The sequence below is a fragment of the Populus trichocarpa genome, chromosome 16 (assembly GCF_000002775.5).
Source record: "Populus trichocarpa isolate Nisqually-1 chromosome 16, P.trichocarpa_v4.1, whole genome shotgun sequence".
Taxonomy (NCBI): domain Eukaryota; kingdom Viridiplantae; phylum Streptophyta; class Magnoliopsida; order Malpighiales; family Salicaceae; genus Populus; species Populus trichocarpa.
Window position 1 is genome coordinate 2588181 of NC_037300.2, and position 25267 is coordinate 2613447.

At 34.7% G+C, this 25267-nt stretch overlaps 3 protein-coding genes and 1 pseudogene across 4 annotated transcripts; 2 read left to right on the forward strand and 2 right to left on the reverse strand.

The window, feature by feature from the left end:
- The first annotated feature begins 544 nt into the window (after nt 1–544).
- LOC7464119 (calmodulin binding protein PICBP) lies at nt 545–5266 on the forward strand. The gene is made up of 3 exons (XM_024587760.2): nt 545–1135; nt 1244–4856; nt 5000–5266. The coding sequence occupies exons 1-2, from the start codon at nt 797–799 to the stop codon at nt 4826–4828; spliced, it is 3924 nt and encodes a 1307-aa protein (XP_024443528.2). The 5' UTR covers nt 545–796; the 3' UTR covers nt 4829–4856; nt 5000–5266.
- Nucleotides 5267–6159: 893 nt separating this feature from the next.
- LOC7458946 (H/ACA ribonucleoprotein complex subunit 4) lies at nt 6160–9026 on the reverse strand. Its single transcript, XM_024587761.2, has 2 exons — nt 7052–9026; nt 6160–6533 (listed from the first exon to the last, which is right to left on the reverse strand). Exon 1 carries the CDS (start codon nt 8888–8890, stop codon nt 7082–7084), a length of 1809 nt encoding a protein of 602 aa, XP_024443529.1. The 5' UTR covers nt 8891–9026; the 3' UTR covers nt 6160–6533; nt 7052–7081.
- Nucleotides 9027–12603: 3577 nt separating this feature from the next.
- On the reverse strand, nt 12604–15132 carry LOC7458947 (uncharacterized; annotated as a pseudogene).
- A 6305-nt stretch (nt 15133–21437) lies between these two features.
- Nucleotides 21438–23126, forward strand: LOC7483959 (protein EARLY RESPONSIVE TO DEHYDRATION 15). 2 transcript variants are annotated; one of them, XM_002322609.4, is made up of 3 exons: nt 21438–21595; nt 22352–22721; nt 22844–23126. In XM_002322609.4, exons 1-3 carry the CDS (start codon nt 21551–21553, stop codon nt 22900–22902), a joined length of 474 nt encoding a protein of 157 aa, XP_002322645.1. In that variant the 5' UTR covers nt 21438–21550; the 3' UTR covers nt 22903–23126. The 2 variants fall into 2 exon arrangements, with proteins under 2 accessions (XP_002322645.1, XP_052303779.1); XM_052447819.1 differs by having other exon boundaries at nt 22352–22736; nt 22844–23013.
- The last annotated feature ends 2141 nt before the right edge of the window (nt 23127–25267 follow it).

Below are 25267 nucleotides of genomic sequence, written 5' to 3' on the forward strand. Positions count from 1 at the left end.
GTATGACAAAACCAGCCAGGGATTAACATGTAAATGACTGTCAAAACCTGTGGAATCACTTTCTTTTGTATGTCAGTTCTTGTACGGTGTTTGGTTGTCACTCTTGGATAAAATAAGAAGCACAGAGAACCAGCGATGATGCTTTTTCCGGTGGTGCCTCTCGTGATGATGATGATGGGCAAAGAATGTGGTGGTTCTTCGTGCTTTGGGTCCACCCAATTAATTTTACAGCTATAAAAGCTGAATGAGACATCTAAAAGCGACTATTTATCCTGTTAGGATTTCATTTTGGTATTTTTGCACCGTACAGCTTAGTTGTTTTTAAAAATATTTTTTATTTAAAATTATATTAAAATAATATATTTTTTATTTTTTAAAATTTAATTTTAATATTAAGAGTTTAAAATAAACCAAAAATACTAAAAAAAAAAAAGAGCAAAACGAAGTTATTAACTATGGTATACCCCAGAAGGAAGAATCAGTCAATTTATCAAAGCCAAGTCAATGGGAAATACAAGTCGAGGCACATTCAAACATTCTTAACAGTTGAAGTTAAAAAAAAAAAAAAACAAGTCAAGAAGAAAAAACCAACCAAACACGGCCACAGCACAACTTTGGAATGTCCATGATTTCTTTGAGCACATGTCAACTTATATCCAGGGTGGCACCTTGCAAATCCTCCAAAAACTAGTGTTGTCCATCTGAAATTTAAAGAACAGAGAGAAAAAGCTCTTGTTATTCCTTTCTTTTGTCTCAGGGAACCAGATCCTTCCTTCTTTTTTTAAAGATTTTGAACATGATGCCTGCGAAGCTTGGAACTGAAGTTGATTCTGATTATTCCTCCTCGTCTGAAAGTTCATCTATGAGCAGTGGATCATCATCATCATCATCATGTTATCAGAATGAAGATGTTGGCAATGAGGGAGGAAGAGAGCTGAAGAGGAAAGTAAAGAAGCTAAGATCAATCAAGCTTGCAAGATTGCCAAGCTTGAAACTCATCACAAGACAATCTAAAGTCAAATCTGGTGATGTTTCTGTTCTGTCTAGTGATGTAGCAAGCTCGCATCATTCACGCATGTCACCAAATTATATGAGGACCACCACTTCTTCAAATGCAAAGAAAGAGAATTTGCAGGCAAGTTCCTTCTTTCTTTAAAAAAAAAAAAAACTATTGTTGGTAGGAATGTTCCAAGTAATGGAGATTTTAAATATCATAAGCCAAATTATTACCTTTCCCATGCAGAAATCAGCAAGAACATTGGCGAGGCGATCTAGTTTTAAACCTGCAAAGAGTTTGACGAGGTTGTCTAGTACAAAATTCAGGAGACCTTTGATGAGGATATCTCCTGGAGGCACTGACCTGAAGAAAAAACTGAAGAAGTCAAGATCAACCAAGATTGCCAATCGATCTTCCATGGTTTTAGCCAGTGATGCTGATATACCACCTGATTTTTCGAAGGCAAGTTTTGATGGGAGAAACGTTCAGCTTCAGGCAAGTCTCCACAATTTTGAATCTGCTTTGAGTGGTAATGATGATAATAGGAAAATACCAAGGAATTCGAAGCCAAAATTAGCTTCTCCTGGTAACAATTCTATGAGAGTCATGACAAGAACTTCCACTTTGAGACCTGTAAGGATCTTAACAAAAGTGGCTAGCATAAGAACAAAGAGACCATCCATGAAGAAGCGTTCTCAAATCCCAGACTCGGGCATACAGAAAGCCACCTGTTCCTCGGCTATCAAGGACTCCAAGTTTCCATACCATCTTGAGCTGCAACCAGAAGGAAGGGAATCTGAAGGAAATTCAGCTATGGAGGTTTGTCCATACAGTTATTGCTCACTTCACGGCCATCACCATTCTGATGTACCTCCACTAAAACGCTTTGTATCAATTAGGCGACGTCTGTTAAGGAACCAAAAAAGCATGAAATCAGAAAGCCGATCCTCTCGAAGATTAAAACGTTCTGGCAATGCAAAGAAGGGAACTCGGACAAGTCAACTGCCTTCTTGTGGAGATTCAGCAGTTCTAGAAACATCTCATGACAAGATAGCTGTATCTTCTTCCATTGGCAAAACAGCTGGACCAAGATCTGAGTCAACGAAAGAAGGTGCTCATGGTGGAGATGACAAAGACACCAGCAATGTTATGAGTGTCACTGACATTCAAATTCTTCAGCAAGAAGCTGATGAAGGTAGGATTGAAAATTTGAACTTGGATGTGCTCAAAATTCACTCAAACACTGCTAAGGCTGATGCATCAACAAGTGTAGCCGATGAACAACTAAATAAAGCCAGAAGGCTAAACCAGAATAGAGTTGTGGAGTCTAGAGACATCAACAACATGGTCTCTTTAGCTTCCATCGGTAAGCCATTGCAAGAGGAAACAGCAGCCAGTGAAGAAAATAACCAAGATGTTGTGCAAAATTATCAGTTCCTAAGTTCAGATTCTGAGCATGGATACGCCATAGATGTAAGCCACGAAACTCAGAAGGAAAAACAGAAGCATATGGGATTGTGGAACCTAATATATCAGCACATGGAAACAGGTATTGCCACAGAAAATGGAGCCCAGCCACCTCTCAATAAAAAAACCACGGAAGAAGAGAAAGATGAGAACACATTGCCTGGCATCAACAAATCTGGTTCTTTTCAGGATTTTTCTAGTACAGATCAGAGCAACGATGAGGAAGATCATGATGAACACAGTGGAAAAATTCACCAATACCAATGTAATGCCATTAAGTTGGTGCAAGAAGCATTTGATAGAATACTGGCAGAAATTCCTGACCAGTCATCTGATGATCAATCAATTACTGGTGACACTTCAGACAAGGAGCTTGCAGTGAAGGATCAAAGTGAAGATGGGCAATTAAGCATCTTGACTTCCTATGATTCAGACGGAGACAGCATAGTTCAGGAACCAGAAGAATTGAGGCTCAAAGCTGATAATGCCTTTGAAAGAGAGAAAGCACAATCAAGGGTGGAAAGCAAGTCTAACCAGCAAATGCCCAAGAGCTGGAGTAATCTGAAAAAGATACTTATCCTCAAGAGATTTGTCAAGGCATTGGAAAAGGTGAGGAACTTCAATCCACAGAAGGCACGGTTTCTACATGCAGAGGCTGAACTAGGATCAGAAAAAGTTCATCTGCGCCATCAAAACTTGGAGGAGAGAAAAAATTCTGAGCAATGGATGCTTGATCATGCACTTCAACAGGTTATTTCTACACTAGCCCCAGCTCAAAAGAGAAAGGTAGCTCTGCTTGTACGAGCATTTGAGACCGTCACCCCGCTCACTGAAGTTTGTACTTCACCAAGGTTCAACATAGAAGCTTCTTCTCATACAACTCCAGTTAAGACCTGCAATGGTGCCTCTGACTGCAACGGGTCCATAGAAGGAAAAGAAACTACTTTTGGAATCACTCTTCGTAAGACATCAAGCCTTGACACAATCGCATCAAGCACTTCGTCATTGGAGAACACTGTTGCAGACTTGAAGAACCAATTTGTTGCTCTCAATCTTGGTAATGATGAAACTAATTCCATTATCAAAGACAATGAACCTGATTTTGTCAACCACTGTTTGGTTGAGGATACAGAATCTAAGTTATGTGACAGGCCCTTGCCAAATACAGCTGATGCTCTACGAGCTCCTACTGAGGAACTTGTGGTAAATGGGGAAGTTCTCCCAGAGGATGCCAAAGGAGCAAGTTCAGTTTCTGCCTCGGAGGTTTATGATCGTGATTTAGGATTAAGCAGCCAAAATTCAGACACCAATAACCAAAACAACAGAATTTATGATGAATCAGATGAACCTGACGGCCAAACCCCAAAAGATAACGAGGGTTCCATTGCCAATACCAATGTGGTTTCTTCATCTACAGTTTCTGCACCGGTAGAGGAATCATCTGAAGTTACTGGAGAAGAGAATAAGCTCAAAAATAAGTTTCTCCAAGGGTCCACCTTGCTTCACGAATCAGAACCAGGTTGCACAACTGATGTAGCACATGAAAAGCAGAAACATATGAAGTTCTGGTTCTTGATATATAAGCACATAGTATCAGGTAATGCGACACTTATTGAAGGAGCAGATAAGGAAGAACAAGGGGATGATGGCAACACGTTGGCTGAAATGAAATCATCGAAGAATGATGATGCGGACAACCAAAAAATTAAACTCCAACAGATGGAAGCCATAAGGCTGGTGGAAGAAGCAATTGACCAAATTCCTCTTCCTGAAATTCAAGATGACGCGCCTGTTTATCAATCAGTTGCCAGTGACATAACTCAAGACCAGGATCAGGAGTATATTGAAAAGAAACCCAAGGAAGGAGAGAAACCATTCATCTCATCTTCCTTTGAGCACACCAGTGACAGCTTTGGAGAATCTGACAGCACAGAAGCAGAGGAGAGCACCACACTGTATCAACAAGAATCGCAGCTCAATTTTGATAACATCAGTGCACAAGAAAAGACAAAACCAATACCAACAGAAGGAAACAAACCAAAGCCAGCTGCGCAAAAGAACTGGAGCAATCTGAAAAAGGTGGTCCTCCTCAAGAGATTTGTCAAGGCATTGGAGAAGGTGAAAAAAATCAATCAACAGGAGCCACGATTTCTGCCCTTGGACCCTTTAAGTGAAGCTGAAAAGGTTCATCTAAGGCACCAAGACACGGATGACAGGAAAAATGCTGATGAATGGATGCTTGATTATGCACTTCGACAGGTCGTTGCTAAACTGACTCCAGCTCGGAAAAGAAAAGTGTCATTGCTTGTAGAAGCCTTTGAGGCAGTCACCCCTATTGGAAGTGGAGAGTGGTCAGATACATGATACAGTAGCCCTTCTAGTTATTCTTAAGGTGAGCACACAGCCCTTGAGTTTCCTTTCTGTTATCAGTTCAAAGCCAACAATCTTGTACACAAACAGCAACCACTTGATTTCTGTTTTTGAAATACTAGAAGTCATAAAGAATTAACAACTCGGTGTTTGAAAAATATGCAGGTGTGGCGACAAGAAGCTGCTAGTCGATAATTATTCATTTAGTAGTATCAGTAAGACATGCTAAATAATCACACAGGAGTAATAAACTCAGTGGATTTATCATGCATATAGGGGATAGCATTCTATCAAAAGATGAAAGTAAAAAAACTCAGTGAAGATAGTCAAGGTGTATAGGCTACTATCATCTTTGCTTTTTTAAAACCTTGTGAGTGTACAAAAGATGTTTGTTGTGGAGAATGAATAAGAGTTATGTTGTTATTCAATGCAGATTAGGGTTTTCTGTAAGTTTTTACGGCCAGATTCTCTTCGAACTCGGCAGAATCAGCAATCAGAATACTTAATATCTGATAAACCACCTAGTTTCCTGACTTCTCATTAGAAGCAAAAATTAAGAACAATAGTGAACATTACTGCACTAAATCTCCCATTTTTTCTTGATTCTATAAATGATTTTCTTTCCCAAGAAATTACAAATCTAACGGTATTGTAATCATTTTCTGGACCCCTGATACATGATGCAGCTGTAAGTAACGATAACAAATTACCATGCCAGCAGGTGAAGCAGGAGAAAACGAAAGAGTTTCAACAAGGAAATGTGAGGTTAGGAAAAGCAAGAAACCAAGGAAATTCCCAAGAAAAAGAATTTTTGTTTCTTTCTAAAAAAACCCTCAAGTAAATAGACAGACAGCTGTGAGCCATTTGTGTACCTTCTGGAGTGGAAACTACTAGTTTTGAAGGCGGGCTTCTTCTTCAGTTCTTTGTACTATAAAGACTGGAACTGGTAAAGAAGAACAGTTTCTTCTCTTTGCTATCGTGTCTTGAACAAGCCATCCACACCGCCCTTCCTTGTATTTGAACCCAAGACCATTACATGAAACTTACTCGGCTACCATCCAAATTTGTTCCATACCCATTAAAAACACAGCAGTTGTGTGTTTCGAGCTGCTAAATTTTATTTATGTATACGCAAAATGATTGATTGATGAATGTTGCGGGGTGATAATCCTGGCCTGTGTAATCCGAAAAGAAACTCTCTTTACTTTTCTGACGTGATTTTTTTTCATTTATCATTTTCATCCAATTGACAAGGCAGGTTCATGATCTGTTCTCTGTTAATATATCCTCCGGGACTATGCATGCAGAGCATTCAAGGGCTGGTATTTATTCTGTAACAAGATGTATCTTAATTGATGATTTCACGTTCAATCCAAAACCCACTACAAGTCATGGAAAACTTAACGTAGCATATCTAGGTGAGAAAATGTAGACACTTAAACATCCATTACAGTCTAAAAGCAACCATACTAAGAAAGTTCCTTAACTAAACCACAGACACATTACACAGAATGTTGTGGATCGAACCAGCATAAACCATGAAACAGTTCGAAGGCAGCTCCAAAACTGAAGCTATCTACAGAAATCGGCCTTTTGATTCTGAATAGATGAACTTGGAATCCATGCAGGGCTTGCAAGGCAAACAAGCTCCAATCCTGCTGCATCTGCAAATATCCGAGGGCTTCCTTGACCTCATGCCCTAAAACCATTCATCCAACCAAAAAAGAAACAGAAAAGAGAATGATGCCTGCACCCAAGATGTAAATACCTAAATATGTCTATAAGAATACCACTATCAGAAGTATCTCTGTGCCCCTAGCATAGCAAATTCGAACCAATCACCCCCCATACTCCATGAAACAACCTTCTCACACAATCCCCAAATTCATAAGCTACCAAAGATGTACAAAATGGAAAACTTGAAAAAGATCAGAAACGTTACATTGAAAAAGAAAAGATTAATGTAAGTTTCATATGAAACAGCACAGCAACAAAATTTCATAAAAAAAACTTCATGAATGGTCCAAGGTGAAAAATAAAAATTTATTGCACATGTGAAGAATATAACAAAATTTTTATAGCCAAATAAACCATTCTGAAAGCAGACCCCAGTTTTGGAAATTGTTTCTGCTTAAACTACATGAAAACATTACAAAAACTACTAACAGTACTGCAGATGCCATAAGTTAACAAAAGCAGGCATATCAGAATTACTACCTTGAATCAAAATGTTACTAACTTTCTTGTCTAATCTTCTCCATCTTTGTCCTTCTTCTTCTTTTTCTTCTTCTCACTTTTATCAGCCTCTCCATCAGCTTTGCCATTCTCAATGGTTGCGGCCTCTTCAGCCTCTTTGTCTTTCTTCTTCTTTTTCTTCTTCTCAGACTTCTCAGTCTCCTTTTCTACTAAATTTTCCACTTCAGCATCCTCTTTACTCTTCTTTTTCTTCTTCTTTTTCTCTTTCTTCTCATCTTCACTTCCCACAACAGGCTCTTCCTTTAGCTTCTTCAACTCAACCTTCTCTTCCTTTCCAGCCTCACCGTCCTCTTTACTCTTCTTTTTCTTCTTCTTTTTGTCTTTTTTCTCATCATCACTTCCCTCCACAAGCTCTTCCTTCACCTTCTTAACCTTGACACTCTCTTCATCTTTAACTAATTCAGTTTTAGCCTTCTTTGCAACATGAGCAGCAGGGCTATCAGAGCTTTCATCCAATTTGCGCTTGCGCCCCTCACCATCTTCACCAATCTCCTTCACAACTGGTTCAGCAGCAGCAGCAAGGCCAGCAACCATGGAATCACCACCAGCAGGCAAAACCAAATTTCTCGCCCATTCATGAGGAGTATTATCATTTGGTTTCCCATGTTTATCCAACTTCCCCTCAGAAATCAACTTCTTCTTGATTGATGCCTTCGGCCCCAATCCCCATTTCCTCGGATAAGTATCCCTATCCATCACAACCCTCTTAATCTTTGCCACAACACCATGATCGCAAGTAGCCATAACAGCAGTTGTCATCTCAGCAATTCCCAGAGCAATAGCCTCACCCTTAGTAGTCATCAACACAACTTCCTCACCAGCCTCAATATCATTCTCAAACCTCAACAGCCCTGGAATCATCAACTTAGCACCATAACAAATTGCATTCACAGCAGAATCCTTCACAACCAGCCTCTTATAACTAGTCAAAATCACTTCAAGGGGCATAATAACCCTCCTCAAATAACTCTCATCACGATAATTATCATAAACCCATTGAGCATCCATGACATCATGCATAGTAACCATATTATCTTTCTCCCCTAAAATCCCTGACCTCACCCTCCTCAATTCTTGCATATGCCCACCTACCCCAAGAATCAACCCCAAATGCACACACATTGTCCTAACATATGTCCCCGCCTCACACGAAATCCAAAAAACAACCAAATGCTTATCTGCATCATACTCTAACAACTTACTCTCATAAATTGTCCTAATTCTAAGCTGTCTTTTAACAGCCGAAATCAAGGGCGGCCTCTGAAAAACCGCTCCAGTAAGCGTCTCTAATGCTCTGGCTACTTTCGTAACATCAGCAATCTTATCATGCAATCTAGCAATACAAACATACTCTTTCCCAGCACCTTGTTGAGATTTAACAAGTCTAGTAGCTCTATCAATGCAAACAATTAAATTACCAGTAACTTTAGGGTCTAAAGTACCACTATGACCAGTTTTTTCGACACGTAAAATCCTCTTAATCCAAGCAACAACTTCATGTGATGATGGGTTTGCTGGTTTATCAAGATTCATAACACCATACCTGATGTATTCAGCAAGTGGACGCTTGAGAGGTGAGTGACCACATGGAAGTGGAGTGTAGTGTCCAGTTCGCACATTAAGTCTGTCGTAGTTTTTCAAAAGAATTGGCCACTGTGAAGTGTCTATTGTTGGGGTGAAGTTCTGAGGTTTGATCATGAAATCTTTGACTGTGTCTGTAGGGTTCGTCTCTGTTTCAGTTTCTTGGGTTTTTTTCTTGTGTTTTTTCTTCTCAGAACGAGAAAGCTCGACTTCAGACATGGTGGAAACCGGGTGTGTCTGAGTTTGTGGCTTCAAGGGTTTTTGACGGAGGCTAGCGAAGGAGAAGGGTTTAGAGGTGGAAATGCGGATTTATAGGCTTAGGGTTTTGGGGGTTTTTGAGAGGAAAGGGGCGAGAGATGTCTCGTTGAGATGGGCTAGGGTTTTCTGTTCATGTCTCTGATGTTGGGTACGAATTGGACAAGACCTTATCCTGTTAGGCCCAGTAGGTCCTTGCAACCAAATCGGCCCATACGTTTTCTAAGCCCGGTTTACTTGGATTTGGACTCGAGTTAGGGAATGAAAATGGGCCGAACCCATCAGATACCGTCTTGACCTGCTCCAAGAAGGAGACATCCCTCACATGAACATCACTGAGTCATACCATCATATAAGGGAGTATAAATTTGATATGGAGTGACAAAATATCAGGAACGTCCCTAGAAATCAATCCGAATTAAAAATTAATCCAAAATTAATTAAATTATTTTTTTTAATTTTTGAATAATTTTAATTTCAAAATTTTAAAAAATTCCGATCCGATTTTGTTTTGATTTTAGATTTTAAAAACCAAAACAACCATCGAACTCAAACTAAGCCGGATCAATTAGTTTTATTAAAATCCACATTAGGAGTAATTAGAGGTTATCATTTTCGGTTCGGTTCGGTTCGGTTTTTATAAAAAAAAAAAAAATCAAACCGAAATTTTTTTTAAAAAAAACCTAAACCGGTTCAAACCGACCGGTTTCGGTTTGGTTTGGTTTTTTAGGACAAAAACCGGTTTGACTCTGTTTTGACTCAGTTTTTTTCCAGTTTGACTCAGTTTTTTCCGATTTGGGTTCAGTTCGGTTTTTTCAATTTCATGTTTATAAAACCGAACCGGTCGGTTTTTTAAAAATTTTAATTGGTTTTTTTTCACGGTTCGGTTTTTTCGACTATTTTTTCCTGGTTTTCTCAGTTTAATCGGTTTTTCGGTTTTTTTTTCTCACCCCCTAGGAGTAACACATTGAATATGAATAAAAGGAAACGAGATACAAAGTTGAGATAATTAAAAAAAAAAAAAAAAGCGATTTTTTCAACTATTTGTCTTGGAATAATAGACATATAATGCCCAACAAATCGAATTAACATAAGACTCTCAAATTGAAAAAAAATAAAAAAGTAAACACACACAAAATACGGACACAAATAGACAATTTCCTTAAAATTCGAAGTAAATGTTGGTTTCTCAGCACACCAGACTAATATGCCAAGTACTAAAATGCTTTCACATTACAGCTCCCCTCCCTCTCTATAAATATGACAGCCGAGGGAACCACTTCCTGCCAAGATTTCAAGTTCCTTCGCTCTCAACAACCATCAAGTTTCTTGATTCCATGGCTGGCCTTCAATACAAATTCTTCCCTACAGATTTCTTCTACCCTCCTCGTCCACAATCTGTGAAAGTAGACACCGGCACCACCGCCCAGAAAAGTATTGCTCTTCCCTTGGAGGTTCAAAAGCGAGAAGTCATGATCACTGATGATCTAAACCAGAAACACCACCCCACAAGCTTAGTTCTACGCCACAGCAAGCATGGCAACAAGTCCAGTACCCCCATGAACAGGAGGAGTACTGCATAATCAAGCAAGGTGGGATCGAGAAGAGAAGGTGATGAAAGCAAGCTTCTCAGATAATTCTCTCCGAATCCAACTTCTTGGTTGCCGCGTGGAGATTTTGTTTCTCTAATTAATAATGTTCCGTGATGAAAGGAGCATGCACCCTCTCTTTTTCTTGGCTTTTAGTCTCTGTTCTTAGACATAGCTATATATTTCTGTAATCTCTACTTGATCGATGTCTGATATCCAAATATATATATATACAATGAAAGTTTGATAAAATCCAGTAGATGATGAGCTTTTTCCCTGTTATTAACATCGCATTCCAAAGGGGATTTCATGCTGTGACCATTGTAACATTTGGCGTAATATTCTCTTGCACAAGTATCAAATCATGTTAGCTTTATATCCAATTTTCATGAACTACATGACACTTTCTTGAGAGTTTTTTATTATTATCAATATTTGTTTCTCGCAAGATATTGAAAGAAAGACAAGGGAACTAATAAAAAAAACTACTTTTTTCCTTAGTGCGGGAGGTATTGATTTCAAAAAAGGTTTTTTGCTGCATGAGATTCATAGTGGGAAGGGATGCATGATCTTTGTAGCTTTCCATCGATGGTTACCAATGGTCACTTTGTCCCTTTCACAGGAAAGCCAGCATGTTTCATGGCCAATATCTCACGAACTTTGTTTTTCACTCATGGCTGGGAAACACAACGTGCATCACACGCAGGCTGCATTATGAAAAGGAATATTTTCACGAATATCCCAAGGTAACAGTCATATTCCTCGTACCCATGTCAGGCATGATTTGTTTAATTTATTCCAAATTAATGTTTCTAGTTTTTTTTTAAAAAAAAAAATAAAACAAAAACAAAACAAGTTAATTGTTTCGGTTTTTCGAATAGAAACCATATTATTTTGAAAAAAATGAAAACAATATTGAAATAACGTTATTTTGAATAAAAATTATACATAAAAAAAGGGATTTGACAGGTATTTTACAGCAAGCATTCTTGTCTACTTCTTTTGTTCTTCCATTACTATTTTATTTGAACATCGTTCCTTCATTATTATTAAATTCACTAAAGAGTAATTTTTGGATTTCCACATACTTTAAAATCTAGCAAAGACTCGTGGGACTTTTGAAATATTAAACTTAATTATTCAGCTAATGTTTGATATTGTGATAATAGTTATTTTTTATAATATATTACAATGATATTTTTTTTATTTTTTAAAATTTATTTCTAATATTAGTATATTAAAACAATTCAAAAATATTAAAAAAATAATTTAAATTTTTTTAAATTATTTTCAAAAACACGGCCACCACCAAAACAAATAGGCTATGTATAAACATGTGATTAAAAAATTGCTCATAGAACAGTCAGCTTTCAACAAACATTTTTTTTTTTGAGGGTTGGTGGGTCAAAATCGATACATTGACGGAGGATTATTATTCTTGTTGAAATTAATTTGGAAAGCAAATTATTAGGGAATACCATTCATCAAGACACTAGGAACTTCATATCTATCTATTTTTTTAATGGGAAAATGCATCTATCTTATACGTATCGACCATTGTAGTTTAATAAAGTTATCGTGATAGGCTCAAGAGTCAATTATACTCCACTTGTTTCTTGTTTCTTGTTAAAGATCGGAGTGGATTTTAAAAAAAAATGGGAACAAATTACAATACTTGTTCATGGAACCTCATTCTCAATTCTTGTTCCATGTTTGTTTATATTCAATAATTGAATTCTTTTAATTTTGACCATTAATTCTTAAATTCTTAGGCCTCTGTCCTCATACTTGGATAAAATAAGTGGAAGGCCTGCATTTTCTCATGCTTCTCGCCGCATGAGCGCCCACGTTTGCTGGATTATTATTATTAATCTATATTATGTTAAGATTAATTATATGCTTATTTATGCCTATGCATGCAAGTTTGATCACTGGTAGCCAAACTCGTGAATAGCCAACTTGCCGGTTTATGACCCGGCCTGAGTTAGGTTAACCAAAAAAAAATTTCCCATTTGCCGTTCTTTGTTTTGGAATTTTAAGGTTCCTATATGAACTTTCTTTTTTTTTCCCAGGAATCCTTAATTGGGCTTTTTTCCGAGCTTTACTTGGTTCACCTACTAGACAGCTCAATTCTCAAGATAAGCCCAAAGTATATAGCATTCTAATCCAATCCTCCCATTCCAATTGAAAATGCAAAGACATCCCTGCTGCTGCCCATGCATCTGGTGAAAGTAAAACAATTAGATGAAAAATAGAGTGAGGACTCACTTGTACTCATAAAGTTGCTGTGGAGGATGGAGACCATAATGCTCGATCTATTTTTGCCCCTGTCATTCTTAAGATATGACTTTTCAGATGAAGAACAGGCTCTGTCATGACATGCAAGCTCCAGAGAATCATTCTGACAAGAGGCAATCTCAAAACTTGCCCCAAAGGGACATCTTCTCCGTCTCACCAACCAAATGAAAATTTTAATATATGGTGTGTTATGAATCATGGATATTGTGACTTCAATCAATATACAAGTAAGAGCAATGGCTGTGCTCAAAATGGTGAAGAAAATATAGAAAACAGAAGTTGGCAACAGAAGTAAAAGCAGAGTGAACAGAAGGGAACCCACAATATGCTGCCTCACTGTGTAGTCAAAGCTATCTAATCTCTGACGAAGAGGATTCCACTCTCGACCCCTGTCAACAGCTGAGGAACTCCGTGAGCAACATGGATCGAAGAAACAACACAACCATACACATAATATCAAATACATCAAGAGTTCCCTGATTACAGTCGCTAAATCTAACACTGAAGCACAGATAGATATGCAAGAGCTTTTTCTTCTAAATTCTGTTCTAAAAAGTATTGGAGCATAACCAAGGTTATCAAGAATTATGTATTTCATTAGAATATAATATCCACTAACCCAATCCCCAAATTTCATAGTCTCATTACGTGTAACATGAAATCTTTCTTGCAATGGAAGCTAATCGTCAGCCTTTCCTTAAAATTGTCAAGAAAAAATTGTTCATTAAAATTGTAATATTGAAACACAGCTCTGACTGTAAAAAGACAACCAGAGCCCTTTTTCCAAGGACACTCAGTTACTTGAATCTCTTTGTCGACCATTTAAATTGGCCTATTTCTAAGATCCTTGAATTGCAGATAATTCAAGTGAGATTTCTTGTTCTGATCTATAAAGTGGCACAGTTTTTTCATGGATTCACAAATCTGTTCCATCAAAGTGTCAAGGCAACAAATTCATCTTCAAAACAAATATATCAGGAATGTGCATGCATGAGCGTGTGGAAATCAAGGATCCAAAGCAACTTTGTTGTCGGTCATGTGACATCCCCGAGCATAACTCACGTCATCATCAATTACACAGCACGAGCAATAGTTTTTTTAACAGAGACTAATTTTGAATTATAATTGTAGATAGAATCTTCAAGGGATGGTCAATTTTTACCTGAAAAGATGTCACAGAGCTGCTAAAGCTTGTATTTGCCGGGAATACAAGACTGAGATTGCCCAGTGAAGAGTTGACACGTGCAATGTTGCTAGGGAAACCATATCTATGATCAAAGCAGCTGGAATAGTTGCTCCAAAAAGAATCCCCAGTAGACCAAGTCCCTTAATGAAATAAATGAAGAGGAAATCAATTAAGATTCAAAGGGTAGGCCATATTTGTATTGCATTTAGAGAAATCACGCCAAGAACTCCTGCCAGTTCTGTATTCAACTTGAAACCTGCTGGTGCTCCCATCAACCACACACAACCTGAGCGCAACAACTCATTGGTAATGCCATTGGCAAAGGTCAAAATCCATAAGCAAACAGATTCAGCATGAAGTAAGAGTGCCGAGCCGATCAAAATTCCCAAAAGAAGATCAACAGCTAAACTTGACCACATAGAATGCCTGCGCAGCGCAGCATTCTCCTTATATTCCACACATGATTGCGACCTTCAAAGTAAAATTAAAAAGATAATCAAAATGACGAGGAATGAACAATAAACATTGTTCCAAAAACTCATGACAGCAGAAGATTCAGAATATCGAGGCATCAATTGTGGCCCCAGTTGGGAAATGAAACATCATATGCAGGTTCAACAGGTTAATTGTTCATTAAAATTCCACAAGCAACTCAAGCAGAGGATAACTCAATCAGTGGACAAAATCAGGCCATGAGGAGGAAGGTACATTTTTCACCCATTAAAGAATCAAAAAGTTCTTCCAATTCTATAAAGACAATTAGCACCACTACCAACTACAAACAAAAACTGAATATCGCATAGTAGAAGTAAGCAGACATCACAATGAGAAACTATCTGCCCATTCCAATGTAAGTGATGCAGCTTCGGAAACCAATCTATGCCTGTACCATATTCTTCAAAGGAGTCACACACCAACCAAATACAGAGCCCATCTTTTGAACAATCCCATCAAGTTTATCACACCCTCAACTCGTCCCTCCATTGCTTCCTCCAAACACTTCCAGGCAATTCATCACTGAATCAATCACCCTCTTCCATTCCATCCCTCAACATTTTCCCATTGCCTCTGCCATACAAAACACACTGTCCCAAAAGAGAAAACGTCGCTCTCTCCTGTAAAAACACCGGCATTTTCCCATTTACACAGCCTAGAATCTCCTGTTTAAATAAATAACAACACAATTCAATTTCTAACGTGGTTAACGGGTTATCCGAATCTTATATTTCTTGTCACGATTAATTTTATTCAATTAACTTTTTACATGACTATTCTAATATCAAAAATAATTTAACTAGTTAAATTTTAAATTTACTTTTTAAAAATTAATTGTTTGAGTTCCACAAACTTCATGGTTATTAGAAATTTACATGGTCGTTAATTTTAGGACCCGTAGAATTAGTCGAGATGTGCACAAGTTGACCCGAACACCCACATTAATAAAAAATTAATTAATTTTGAATAAAGTTTTTTATTATTTTAAAAAAATAATTTATTTAATTTTTTGTTTTGTTATCAAATAAAATTATAAATTTTTTAAAAAAATATTAGTAGGATATTTTTCTATAATATTTATTTTTTATGATGAATCATTGTCAAATAATTTTTTTTCAGTTAAATAGTTTATTTAATTTGTTTACGTGTTTTATTTTAAAAGCGAAACAGCACCTCAAAAATAGAGAAATATTCGACCCATAGGACCCAAACCCCGTGCAGTGCCGGGCTCTTTTCCAGACAACTCAAGGCAATGAATGATGTCCTTCTCCTTTTCTTCTGAAGAATTTGTCGTTTACTTGCGTTTTGGCAAACGACATGGGCCTAACTCTTCCTCCAACACTGAGCCTGAACTCCCATAACATGATCGTTGACGGAGACGTAAATCCACCCTTGAATTACCGTTGACCCCTTCGTTCTTCCCTGAATAAATAAATAAATTCTCACATTTTTTAGATTGTTTTTATAAACTTTGAATGCTCTGAGAAGGCAATTTTATTCTTTAATTATGCTATAATATGTTGTCGCATGAAAGAATATTTTACAAGTGTCGCAGACATGACTCCTGCAGGTGTAAGATTTAAGTCTTAAATTAATTAATTTATACAAATAATGAACTTATTATGTTAGACAATATTATTAAATTGATGTGTATTTATAACTATTAAATTTTAACATATTTTATCTATAAATTCAGCCATGATCGTGAAGCAACGTTTATAATAAAATTAAAAGCACAGTCATGATGTTAGCTGCAATTAGGAAGTCAGAAGTAGCCTCGAGATTTTTGAGAATTTAAGGATATAACTAGGGTTTTGGCATACGGACAAAAACATAGTAATAACTTTGTTCTTTTGTTAATTATTTAATAAGCAGGACGATGACACCAACTATATATTAAAAATGCCAGATATTGCCCACAAGGTAAGGCACGAACCACCAATTTTGGATGATTTTGTTGATTATTTAGTTAATAATTTATAATACAGTTATTAAGTTGCTATATATTTAAAATACCTTTCAAGTTATCTTTAGACTTATAAAAAATAATATTTCTATATGATTTTAATGAAAACCATGGAAAATATTTAGATAAAATAAATTGATAGTTTTTTAATTATAAAAGCATTTTTTTATTATTACTATTCACAAATTAAGTTTATATATATATATATATATATATTGGATTCGGTGGATCAAAGTTAAAAATAAACTTCTTTAACCACTCGAATTAATTATTAGAGATGGATGTGCTTTTGATTAATAATAATTTTGGGTCAGGGTGAGCAAAAAAATTAAAAAATTAATTAAATCAAGAAAACCAGAAAAAAAATAACCGAAAAAATCGAACCATGAAAAAAATTGATTAGAATTTTAAAAAAATCAATAGGTTCGGTTCGATTTTATAAGTCTGATTAGGAAATTTTAAAAAATGATTAGGAATTTAAAAAAAAAAACCAATTTTAGATTATTTTGTTAATTATTTAGTTACTATTTTATAATACAATAGTGATAAGATAAAAGAAATATTAATTGCTTTAAATATTTAAGTTTTAATTTTAAGAGGCTGATCTAGTGATAAAAATTAATAATTTTCTTCAAAACCTTTTTATTTTTAATTTAAAAAGCTAACATTTAAAAATAAATTGTTTTTATAAATATATAGTATGTGTATTCTATCTTTAATTATAATGAGATTAGACGGAATGATTAGGATGTATTCCTTGTGGTTGGCAAGATATGGCAGATATCATCAATCTATGATCATGTTTTTATCCTACCCACCAGCACGCCATGTGTGCAACACTCCCAACCGGGTGCTCGGTTACCTAATATGGTCCCACTTTGAGTACGTGTCGTCATCAAGTTCGATGATGTTGACCATTGATGATTTGAAAATTACATCGAAACCGTGTTAATTATTAGGTAGCTTTTTAGTGCAAGGTCAATAATTGCTCACATGGGTGGGTCCGTTGTCGTGGTTTGAATAATTAACCACTGTTTATCATTGCAGTTTAACTGTTTTTAAAAAAAACAATTATTTTTTTAATTTTAAATTAATTTTTAAAATTTTTAAATTATTTTGATATGATGATATTAAAAATAAATTTTAAAAAATGAAAATAAAATATTTTAATATATTTTTAATTAAAAATTATTTTTAAAAATCTCTTAAAAGTTTGTTCATAATTTTGTGTTTTTTATTTTGCAGCGTCAAGTAACTTTCTAGAAAAAAAATCAGAGAAAACGATGATTTATGATAATTTTTTTAATGTGGAATTATCATAAACAAAATCCATTAATACACCAGTTTAGATTTAAATAGTTAATAAAAAAATCAACACGAAGAGGTCAAATTCATGCAAGAATTAATGAAATAATGCCTTAAAAAGAACATTTGAAAAAAGTTCAAATTCTCATTTTAAAAAATTAAGTGATTGTTTAGTAATACAATGCATATGCTGATATAAAAAATATTAAATATTAAATTAATATTTTTAAAATATTTTAAAATAATTTTGATATGCTGATATAAAAAATAAAAAATAAATAAATAATATTATTTTAATATATTTTTAATTAATAAACACTTTAAAAAAAACATATTAACACACTGACCAGGTGAGATTCACCACACTTTTAATTATATTCCATCATAATCGTGAAAGGTGTTCGGTTGTCATTTTCCATAGTTTGTCTCTCCACCTTTTCCTTTTCCTTTTCCTTTTCTTTATTAAAAAAAAAAGGCAATTCGGGTAAAAAAGAGACTGTGATCGTGCCTCGTTCACGTTAAAGAATAAGCGTAAACATCATAGAATAATTGGGTGTGTATATATAACTTGGAATAAAATCTAAATTAAAAAATGATTAAAATGGAGATTAATCTATTTTTTTTTTAAATCAATAAATTAAAGGCGGTGTTTTACCCCATAACAAATGGATTGAGAGTCGACCTAAATTTCTAATTTTCTAATTAAATTTTTTTTTCAACTCAAATCAATTAAGACATAGGACAACCAATCAATTTAAATTTTATAACTAAAACTATACAAATAAACCAGCTAGGTTTTTTTTTATTTATTTACGTGGGGTGTCCGGACCAGCTTGTATGCATTTCGATTAATCTTCACGGGCCCTGAAATGAACGACCAGGTAAACCTCCAGTAACCATCAATATTGTAAACTAGCTAAGTTTAATCCGCTTACTTATTGCAATTGATAAACTTTGTCTAAGTAATGGAACCTTACGAGTGCACAAGAGAGAGAGAGGGAGTTTCTTTAATCTAAATAAGAATACATAAAGCCAAAAACTTTAGTTTGTTTTTTTAAATTTATCTTAGCTATTTTTTAAAAAAATTAGATATAATTATCAAACCTGATCTCATGGATTAACTCGGAACCTAACTCAGACTAAATTTATTTTTGAATTATTTAGAAAGCTGAACCAATTAAACCCAGACTACTTGATTAAAACTCGAGGAAGATGTTTTTTTTTAATATCTAAAATAATATTTTTTTATTAAAAATAAATTAATATATCCAATTCAACCTCTAACTCTCTCGCAAATTAATTCAATTAACTTGTTATATAAACTTGGACTCGAGTTATGAGTTATAAGTTGGGAAGTATTTTATAACCATGTTGCTAAGTTCACACTCAATCTCCTTTGTTAATCCATTTTGCTTTCCTTCCCTAGAAAAAAAATATCAAACAAGATCTTGGTCAAAAGTTTAAAGGTAGTGTTTTGTTATAAATTTAAAACCAAAAGTATCTTTAAATTCAAATGATCTGTAAAAAAAATTATAATCCGAGTTTGATACATTTGAAAAAGATTCTGGTAACCTTTTTCTTTAAATTCAACTTCAAAAATAAAATACAAGACTAAACTCAATTACAAGCCTTCTCTCAACCTGCTAGTAACATAATTAACTATTAATGATACCCTAACCATTAATTTAGATTTTAATGATGAAATTCTTATAAATTAGTGAATGGTTAAAAATTGAAATAAGTTATTTTTCTCAATCAATAAATGGAAATTAAATAATTTTTATTTCAACATACACGCGTTTATATCGAGTCTAGTTTTATGAGGAATAGAAATTTAATTAGTTATTTGACTTGTGTTATGTAAATAGTTGATTTTTTTCCTAAAAAAAATAAAAATATAGGTTTTTTCAACATGTTTTTTATATTAAAATATAAAAAGTTAAAATCAAAGAGCTTGTATATATATCTAATAAAATAAAATTAAAAATTATGTGTGTTAATAAATAAATAAATAAAATATTAAAGATAAATAGAGATGAAAAAAAAAAAAAACTGAGAGTTGAATATGGACCACGATAATTGATCTTGGAACGCGGAGCTTTGACATAGTTGTGTTTAACGACTTTGTTTACAATAATTTTTTTTTATTTAATCAAATGATAATAAAAATAAGCACGCATAAAATTGATTGAATAAAATAAAAGGCAAAAAAATATCATGCAAGGTTACACGCATTGAAACTATTATCTGAAAATAAATATTTTTATTTTTTAAAATAAATTTCATTTATATAAAACATAAAACAAATTTATAGATAAATTAGAATAATCTCTTAAAAAATCAAATGTATACAGAATAACCAAGAAACAACCATTATTTAAAAGAGGTTAGATAGATAATATAAAAGAAAGAAAGAGTATTAATTTAAAAATTATTTTGTAAGATACATATAAAAAAAAAACATTAATTAAAAAAAAAGACTAAACGTTGTTAGGCCCGACAAGCCAGGCTAGTGCGTCTGAACCATTTAGTAAGGCCCCATGTGCTTGGCCCCTCTTTTTCATGGGGTGGGTGACATGTCATTTCGCTCGCCCTCGATGTTTTTTTTTAAATAAATTAGACGACTTGTTGTTTGATATTATCTGGTTCTTGGCCACCATAATGACTGAAAAATCAAGGCAAAAGTTTCTTCGACCCAAAAATTAATTGCTCAACTCATTTTGACCCAAATATGTAGAAAATATCATGGGAACTTGATAAATCTATCTATGCCCTTAAAAAAACAAACAAAAAAAAAAACATTTCAAAAACCAAAATGAACTCGAAATCAAAATCTTATAGAGCTCAAATATATTTTTATAGACAAATTCAAGGTAAAAAAACACATAACATGAGCTCTTCTCGTTAAATGAAATAATTCGACACCAATGTCGGCCGTATTTGGCCGAAATCATTGCCGGCATAAACTCTCTCTAATACCAAATTACGATGACTTTCTCTCATTTCTTTCAAACCAATGATTAAAATAATAATAATAATAAAGTTTGGGAACAAAATTGATTTTGCCCATGAATTTTGGAAAATAAAAGGACCAAATATACATAAGTTAGAATTACAGGGACTACAATAAATATTTTGCTAAAACTTTGTTAAACCCATCCATTCCACCAGTGTTTTTCACTTTGTTTTCCATATTTAAATCCCACCATTTCCCCCAAAAAATTTTCATATAATTATCTCTAATAAGGATTAAATTAAAAATAAAAGAATTAAATTAAAAAAAAAAAAAAAAACAATGTAAACAATCCATATAGTCATATAACTGTGTTTTAGATTTATAGTGGGTTTGTTTATTATTGTAATGTGATTATATTTTTAAATTTTTTTTTCTTGAAATTTTTTTTTAATTGTTTTAATTTATTAATTTTAAAAATAAAAATTATTATTTTAATAAATTTTAAAATAAAAAATATTTTAAAAACAACTACTTGTAAACACCAAACAATAGCTCAATGATGCTGACACACAAACCATCCCTCCTTATCTTCAGAAGGTCAAAAGTCAAAAACAAACACCTAACCCATTACCGGCTAATAACCGGTTATATAAAAGCAACAAAGGCGCCGGCCGTACAGTTCACGCCCAATCAAAAGCAACGGGATGATTCGGTAATTCCGAACCTAAGGCTCGCAATTTCCGCACCAATCAGGCTCCGTATCGTCGGCCCTATAAATACCCGCTCATTTCGCAATATTATCCTAGCACGAGCACGTATCTTTCGCTGTATGGTCCGTACAAGAAACAGATATTTTCTCGTTCTTCGTTCAAAGGTAAAAAAGAAATATATTCAAAATTCAATCTTCTTTCAAATTAATCAGATCTTTTTTGTATCTGTTTTGATTCATGGTTCTTAGGTTTTTATTTTGAATTTTTGTTTGGTTTCTGAGAAAATGGAAGGAAAATGAAGATTTTGAAGTTCAAATCAGAAAAGAATAGTTTGAATGAAATTTAGTATCCGTCTTTTTTAGGGTGGGAAATCAATTAATTATCTCAGCGATTATATTTTCGGATTTTCTTCTCAGTTTAATTTATTTCTTTCATCTTTGCTTATTTTTCTCGGTAACCAAGCAGAGGTTTGCCTGCTTGATCTGTGAATTTTTGTGTTAGATTGATGTGATTATAATTTTTTTTTCTTGTATATAGTCTTTTATTGTGTGATTAGCACCTTTAATTTTTTTTTTTAACTGAGCTGGCTTTGTTTATTCGTCAATTTAACGTTGACTTGACTTGATAACGTTCAAGATTCTGACTTGAATTACTAGAACAGATTAATACTATTTTTAATCACTTTTCGCCAAATTTCTAATTGGGGGTAGATGTTAAAGGTTTTAATTCTTTATTTTATGGCGAGATAATTTGCAAACTTTTGTTTTAAAAAACAAGATTGTGTATTATCATTGATTGTTATGACTTGTTGTTGAATGAGTTGATTAATGTTAATCACAAGTTAGTAAATTTCTTGGAAGAGGATAATTTGATAACTTGCATTGAATCTCATTCATTTTCTGTGTGAATTTGGAGTACAGGACTGCAGAGGTTGTGGTTTGAAAAGGATGGCTCTGGTTTCAGGAGGAAGGTCAACGTTGAACCCAGATGCGCCTCTTTTTGTTCCTGCTGCTTATCGGCAAGTGGAGGATTTCTCTCCTGAGTGGTGGCAATTGGTGACAACGACAACATGGTTCCGGGATTACTGGCTAAGTCAGCATCAAGATGAGAACGGTTTCTATGACAACGCTGAGGATGAGTTTGGGCTTGATGGGAATAATGTAGCTGATCTGTTGCCGGATACATTTGATCTTGATGCTGGCGATTATTTTTCTAGTTTGGATTCTCAATTTGCAGGTTTCGCAGAGGAAGGCTCTTCTCCTTTACTTTCCAATGGAATGCTTGCAAATGGTATGTCTTGAGAAGGTGGTGAAATGGCGTGGGGTTTTGTTAACCATGATACAGTGTTATATAAATTGAGAAATCTGGACGTTGGAACTGATAGATATTCTGTTTTTGTTCTAATTTTACAGGGTTTGTGTTGGAAGCAGAGGCACCGAAGAAGGAAACAGGTCTGAAATCCAGTGCTTGATGACTTCAAGCTGGAGCTACCCCCAATCAGAGTAGATCAATGTAGTTTCTAGCTTTTGCAGGTCTCTGTAGAGCAAGGTTGGAGCTCTCTTATTACTCCTTGTTCATTCTCTTTATCTTTCTTTTAGTTTAAACCAAGTAACTGTTCAGAGATGTAAAAAAAGAAAATGTAAAATTTAGTCAGAAATGCAAAAAAAAAAAAAAAAAGTGATATCTTTTGCTTCATATTCCTCTTTCCACAGAGACTTTAGACTAGCGGTTTTGAAGTTCTAGCAATTTAGCAAGACCTAATTTCAAGCTGGCAGGTCGATTTACCTTGTGCATATCGATGCTTCAAAGAGGACACGTGATTGATTGGTTCGTTTTACCAATGGCATAACTGGTTAACTAGGGTGGTTGGGTTGGGACTTGGCAGTCAACTTTCAACAATCTTCTTGCGCAACGCTGGCTACACCGCACAAATATCTCTTGAAGCACAGCCATTTTCATCGACACCTGAATTATCTTGTTCTTGTTATAATTTCAATCATTCGGGTGTAAATCACCTGTTAAATCATCGAGGATTAATTTCTTGACGTTAATCTTATCATATTATAAATAAAATAAAAATCTAGGAGCATTCATGAAATCCATCTATACTTCAAAAGGTGTTTGAACGGTGAATCACCCGGGGGCGTACCCTTTTCTCTTTCTCAAATGTACATGGCCTCAAGGTGAGGGAGATCGGGATTGTTTTTGGGGGTGATATTATGTTTTTTTTGTTTTTTTAAATAATTTTTTCTATATTGTTTTGGAATATTGATATCAAAAATAAATTTTAAAATATATTATTTTAATATATTTTTAAATAAAAGCTACTTTTAAAAAAAATTGTTTGAATAAAATAGAATTTGCCCTTAAACTTGCAGATGACCTAAGCTTCAAAATGAAGAACTTTGCCTTTCCAGTAAATTGAACCTGACTGCAATACTAGGAACAAAACTGGAAAAGAAGAGAGGGCAACATCATCCCATTTGCTCGATAATCACAAGGAAGCAACCATGGAAACTTCCATTCACCCACCAACAAGATCCATGAGTGTAGAACAAGCATAACATACACAGACTATTCACTGACAAGATCCAGGAGTGTTAAATCAACAATAAGCTACCATGCCTTCCTCTTTCGTTTATTAGAACTGTATTTTTCTTTACTCAATGAGGCTTTTACGGGCTGTAAGAAATACCAAGAAATGCTTATAGCAGAAACAGTTCATTAGCATCAGCACCAACAGTCAGTCACCATGGAGGCTCAAAGGAGAAAAGGGCACGTGATGGAAGAATTGGTTAAACATTAGTCGGAGCCGGTTTAAGGTGAATGGAAACCCTGAACAATTTTTATTTTGTATTTGAAATCTTTTGTTAAGTGAAAGCAATCTTTGTTTTATAAAATATAATTAACAAATATACCTTAAATATTCTTAGAGCTTTTTATTAAATGGGGATCTTGAATCATTACCCAAGTAGCCCTTAACTGAAGTTAGTTAAAACCATTAGAAGTTAGTAAGACAGTTAGTTGAAGTAGTTGCAGAGCTGCGAGTTTACTGTATATAAGCTTGGAATAGTGAACTTGGAAGGCAGACAATGAGAAATATATAGTTTAGCAGAATAATCAAATTATCCATATCCGCGATCCTCCTCCTGCAATATTTCTCCAAATATCTTCCCATTCCCTCCTCTGTAAAGAAGCAACGAGGAAGAAACTAACAGGAAAAAAAAACACAGCTAGTGAAATCAATGAAATGTGATAGTTTGAGACTGCTCCAAAAGATCAGCAGCCTGCTAATGAACCAAACTTTGAAGAGGATCAAGGCACAATTGCCCCTACAGCAAAGGAATTGCATGGTTCTTCCAAAACTCGTCAGCATTCTCTATCTTACCCGTGTGCAGAGAAGCATTTGGTGATGCCCAAACTCTGACATAGATTGTTTGCACAGAAGTTGATTGAGGTCTAGCCGCAACAAGCACAGCTTGTCCTTCCTGCAAAAGGTCCGTTGCTCTTAAGAACTCAAAGAGCGCCCTAGGAACTATAACAGGATCCTCAACATAGACTGCACTGAAGCCTCAGAACAATAAGCAAATGACAAACTGGGAATGTTCAACAATATAAAGAGAAGCCCATTCACCTCACAAAAGAAACTTTAGGGTAAATATTTGTAAGCTGTTCAATCTAGGAGACAAAATCATGCAATTAAAAATTTCGGTGCTCGAGTTATTACATATTAGAGTTAAAACACACTCATTTATCAGAACATTTAGTTCATCTCCAAGTTTTACGCCACACATACACACAGGTAATGAACAGAGCAATGTGAGCGAATTAGTCTA

Coding starts and splice junctions, on each gene's coding strand:
- LOC7464119 (XM_024587760.2), top strand. CDS start 797: ATGATGCCTGCGAAGCTTGGAACTGAAGTTGATTCTGATTATTCCTCC. Junction 1,136..1,243: donor CAAAGAAAGAGAATTTGCAG/GCAAGTTCCTTC, acceptor TTTCCCATGCAG/AAATCAGCAAGAACATTGGC.
- LOC7458946 (XM_024587761.2), bottom strand. CDS start 8,890: ATGTCTGAAGTCGAGCTTTCTCGTTCTGAGAAGAAAAAACACAAGAAA.
- LOC7483959 (XM_002322609.4), top strand. CDS start 21,551: ATGGTCCGTACAAGAAACAGATATTTTCTCGTTCTTCGTTCAAAG. Junction 21,596..22,351: donor TTCTCGTTCTTCGTTCAAAG/GTAAAAAAGAAA, acceptor TTTGGAGTACAG/GACTGCAGAGGTTGTGGTTT. Junction 22,722..22,843: donor CAATGGAATGCTTGCAAATG/GTATGTCTTGAG, acceptor CTAATTTTACAG/GGTTTGTGTTGGAAGCAGAG.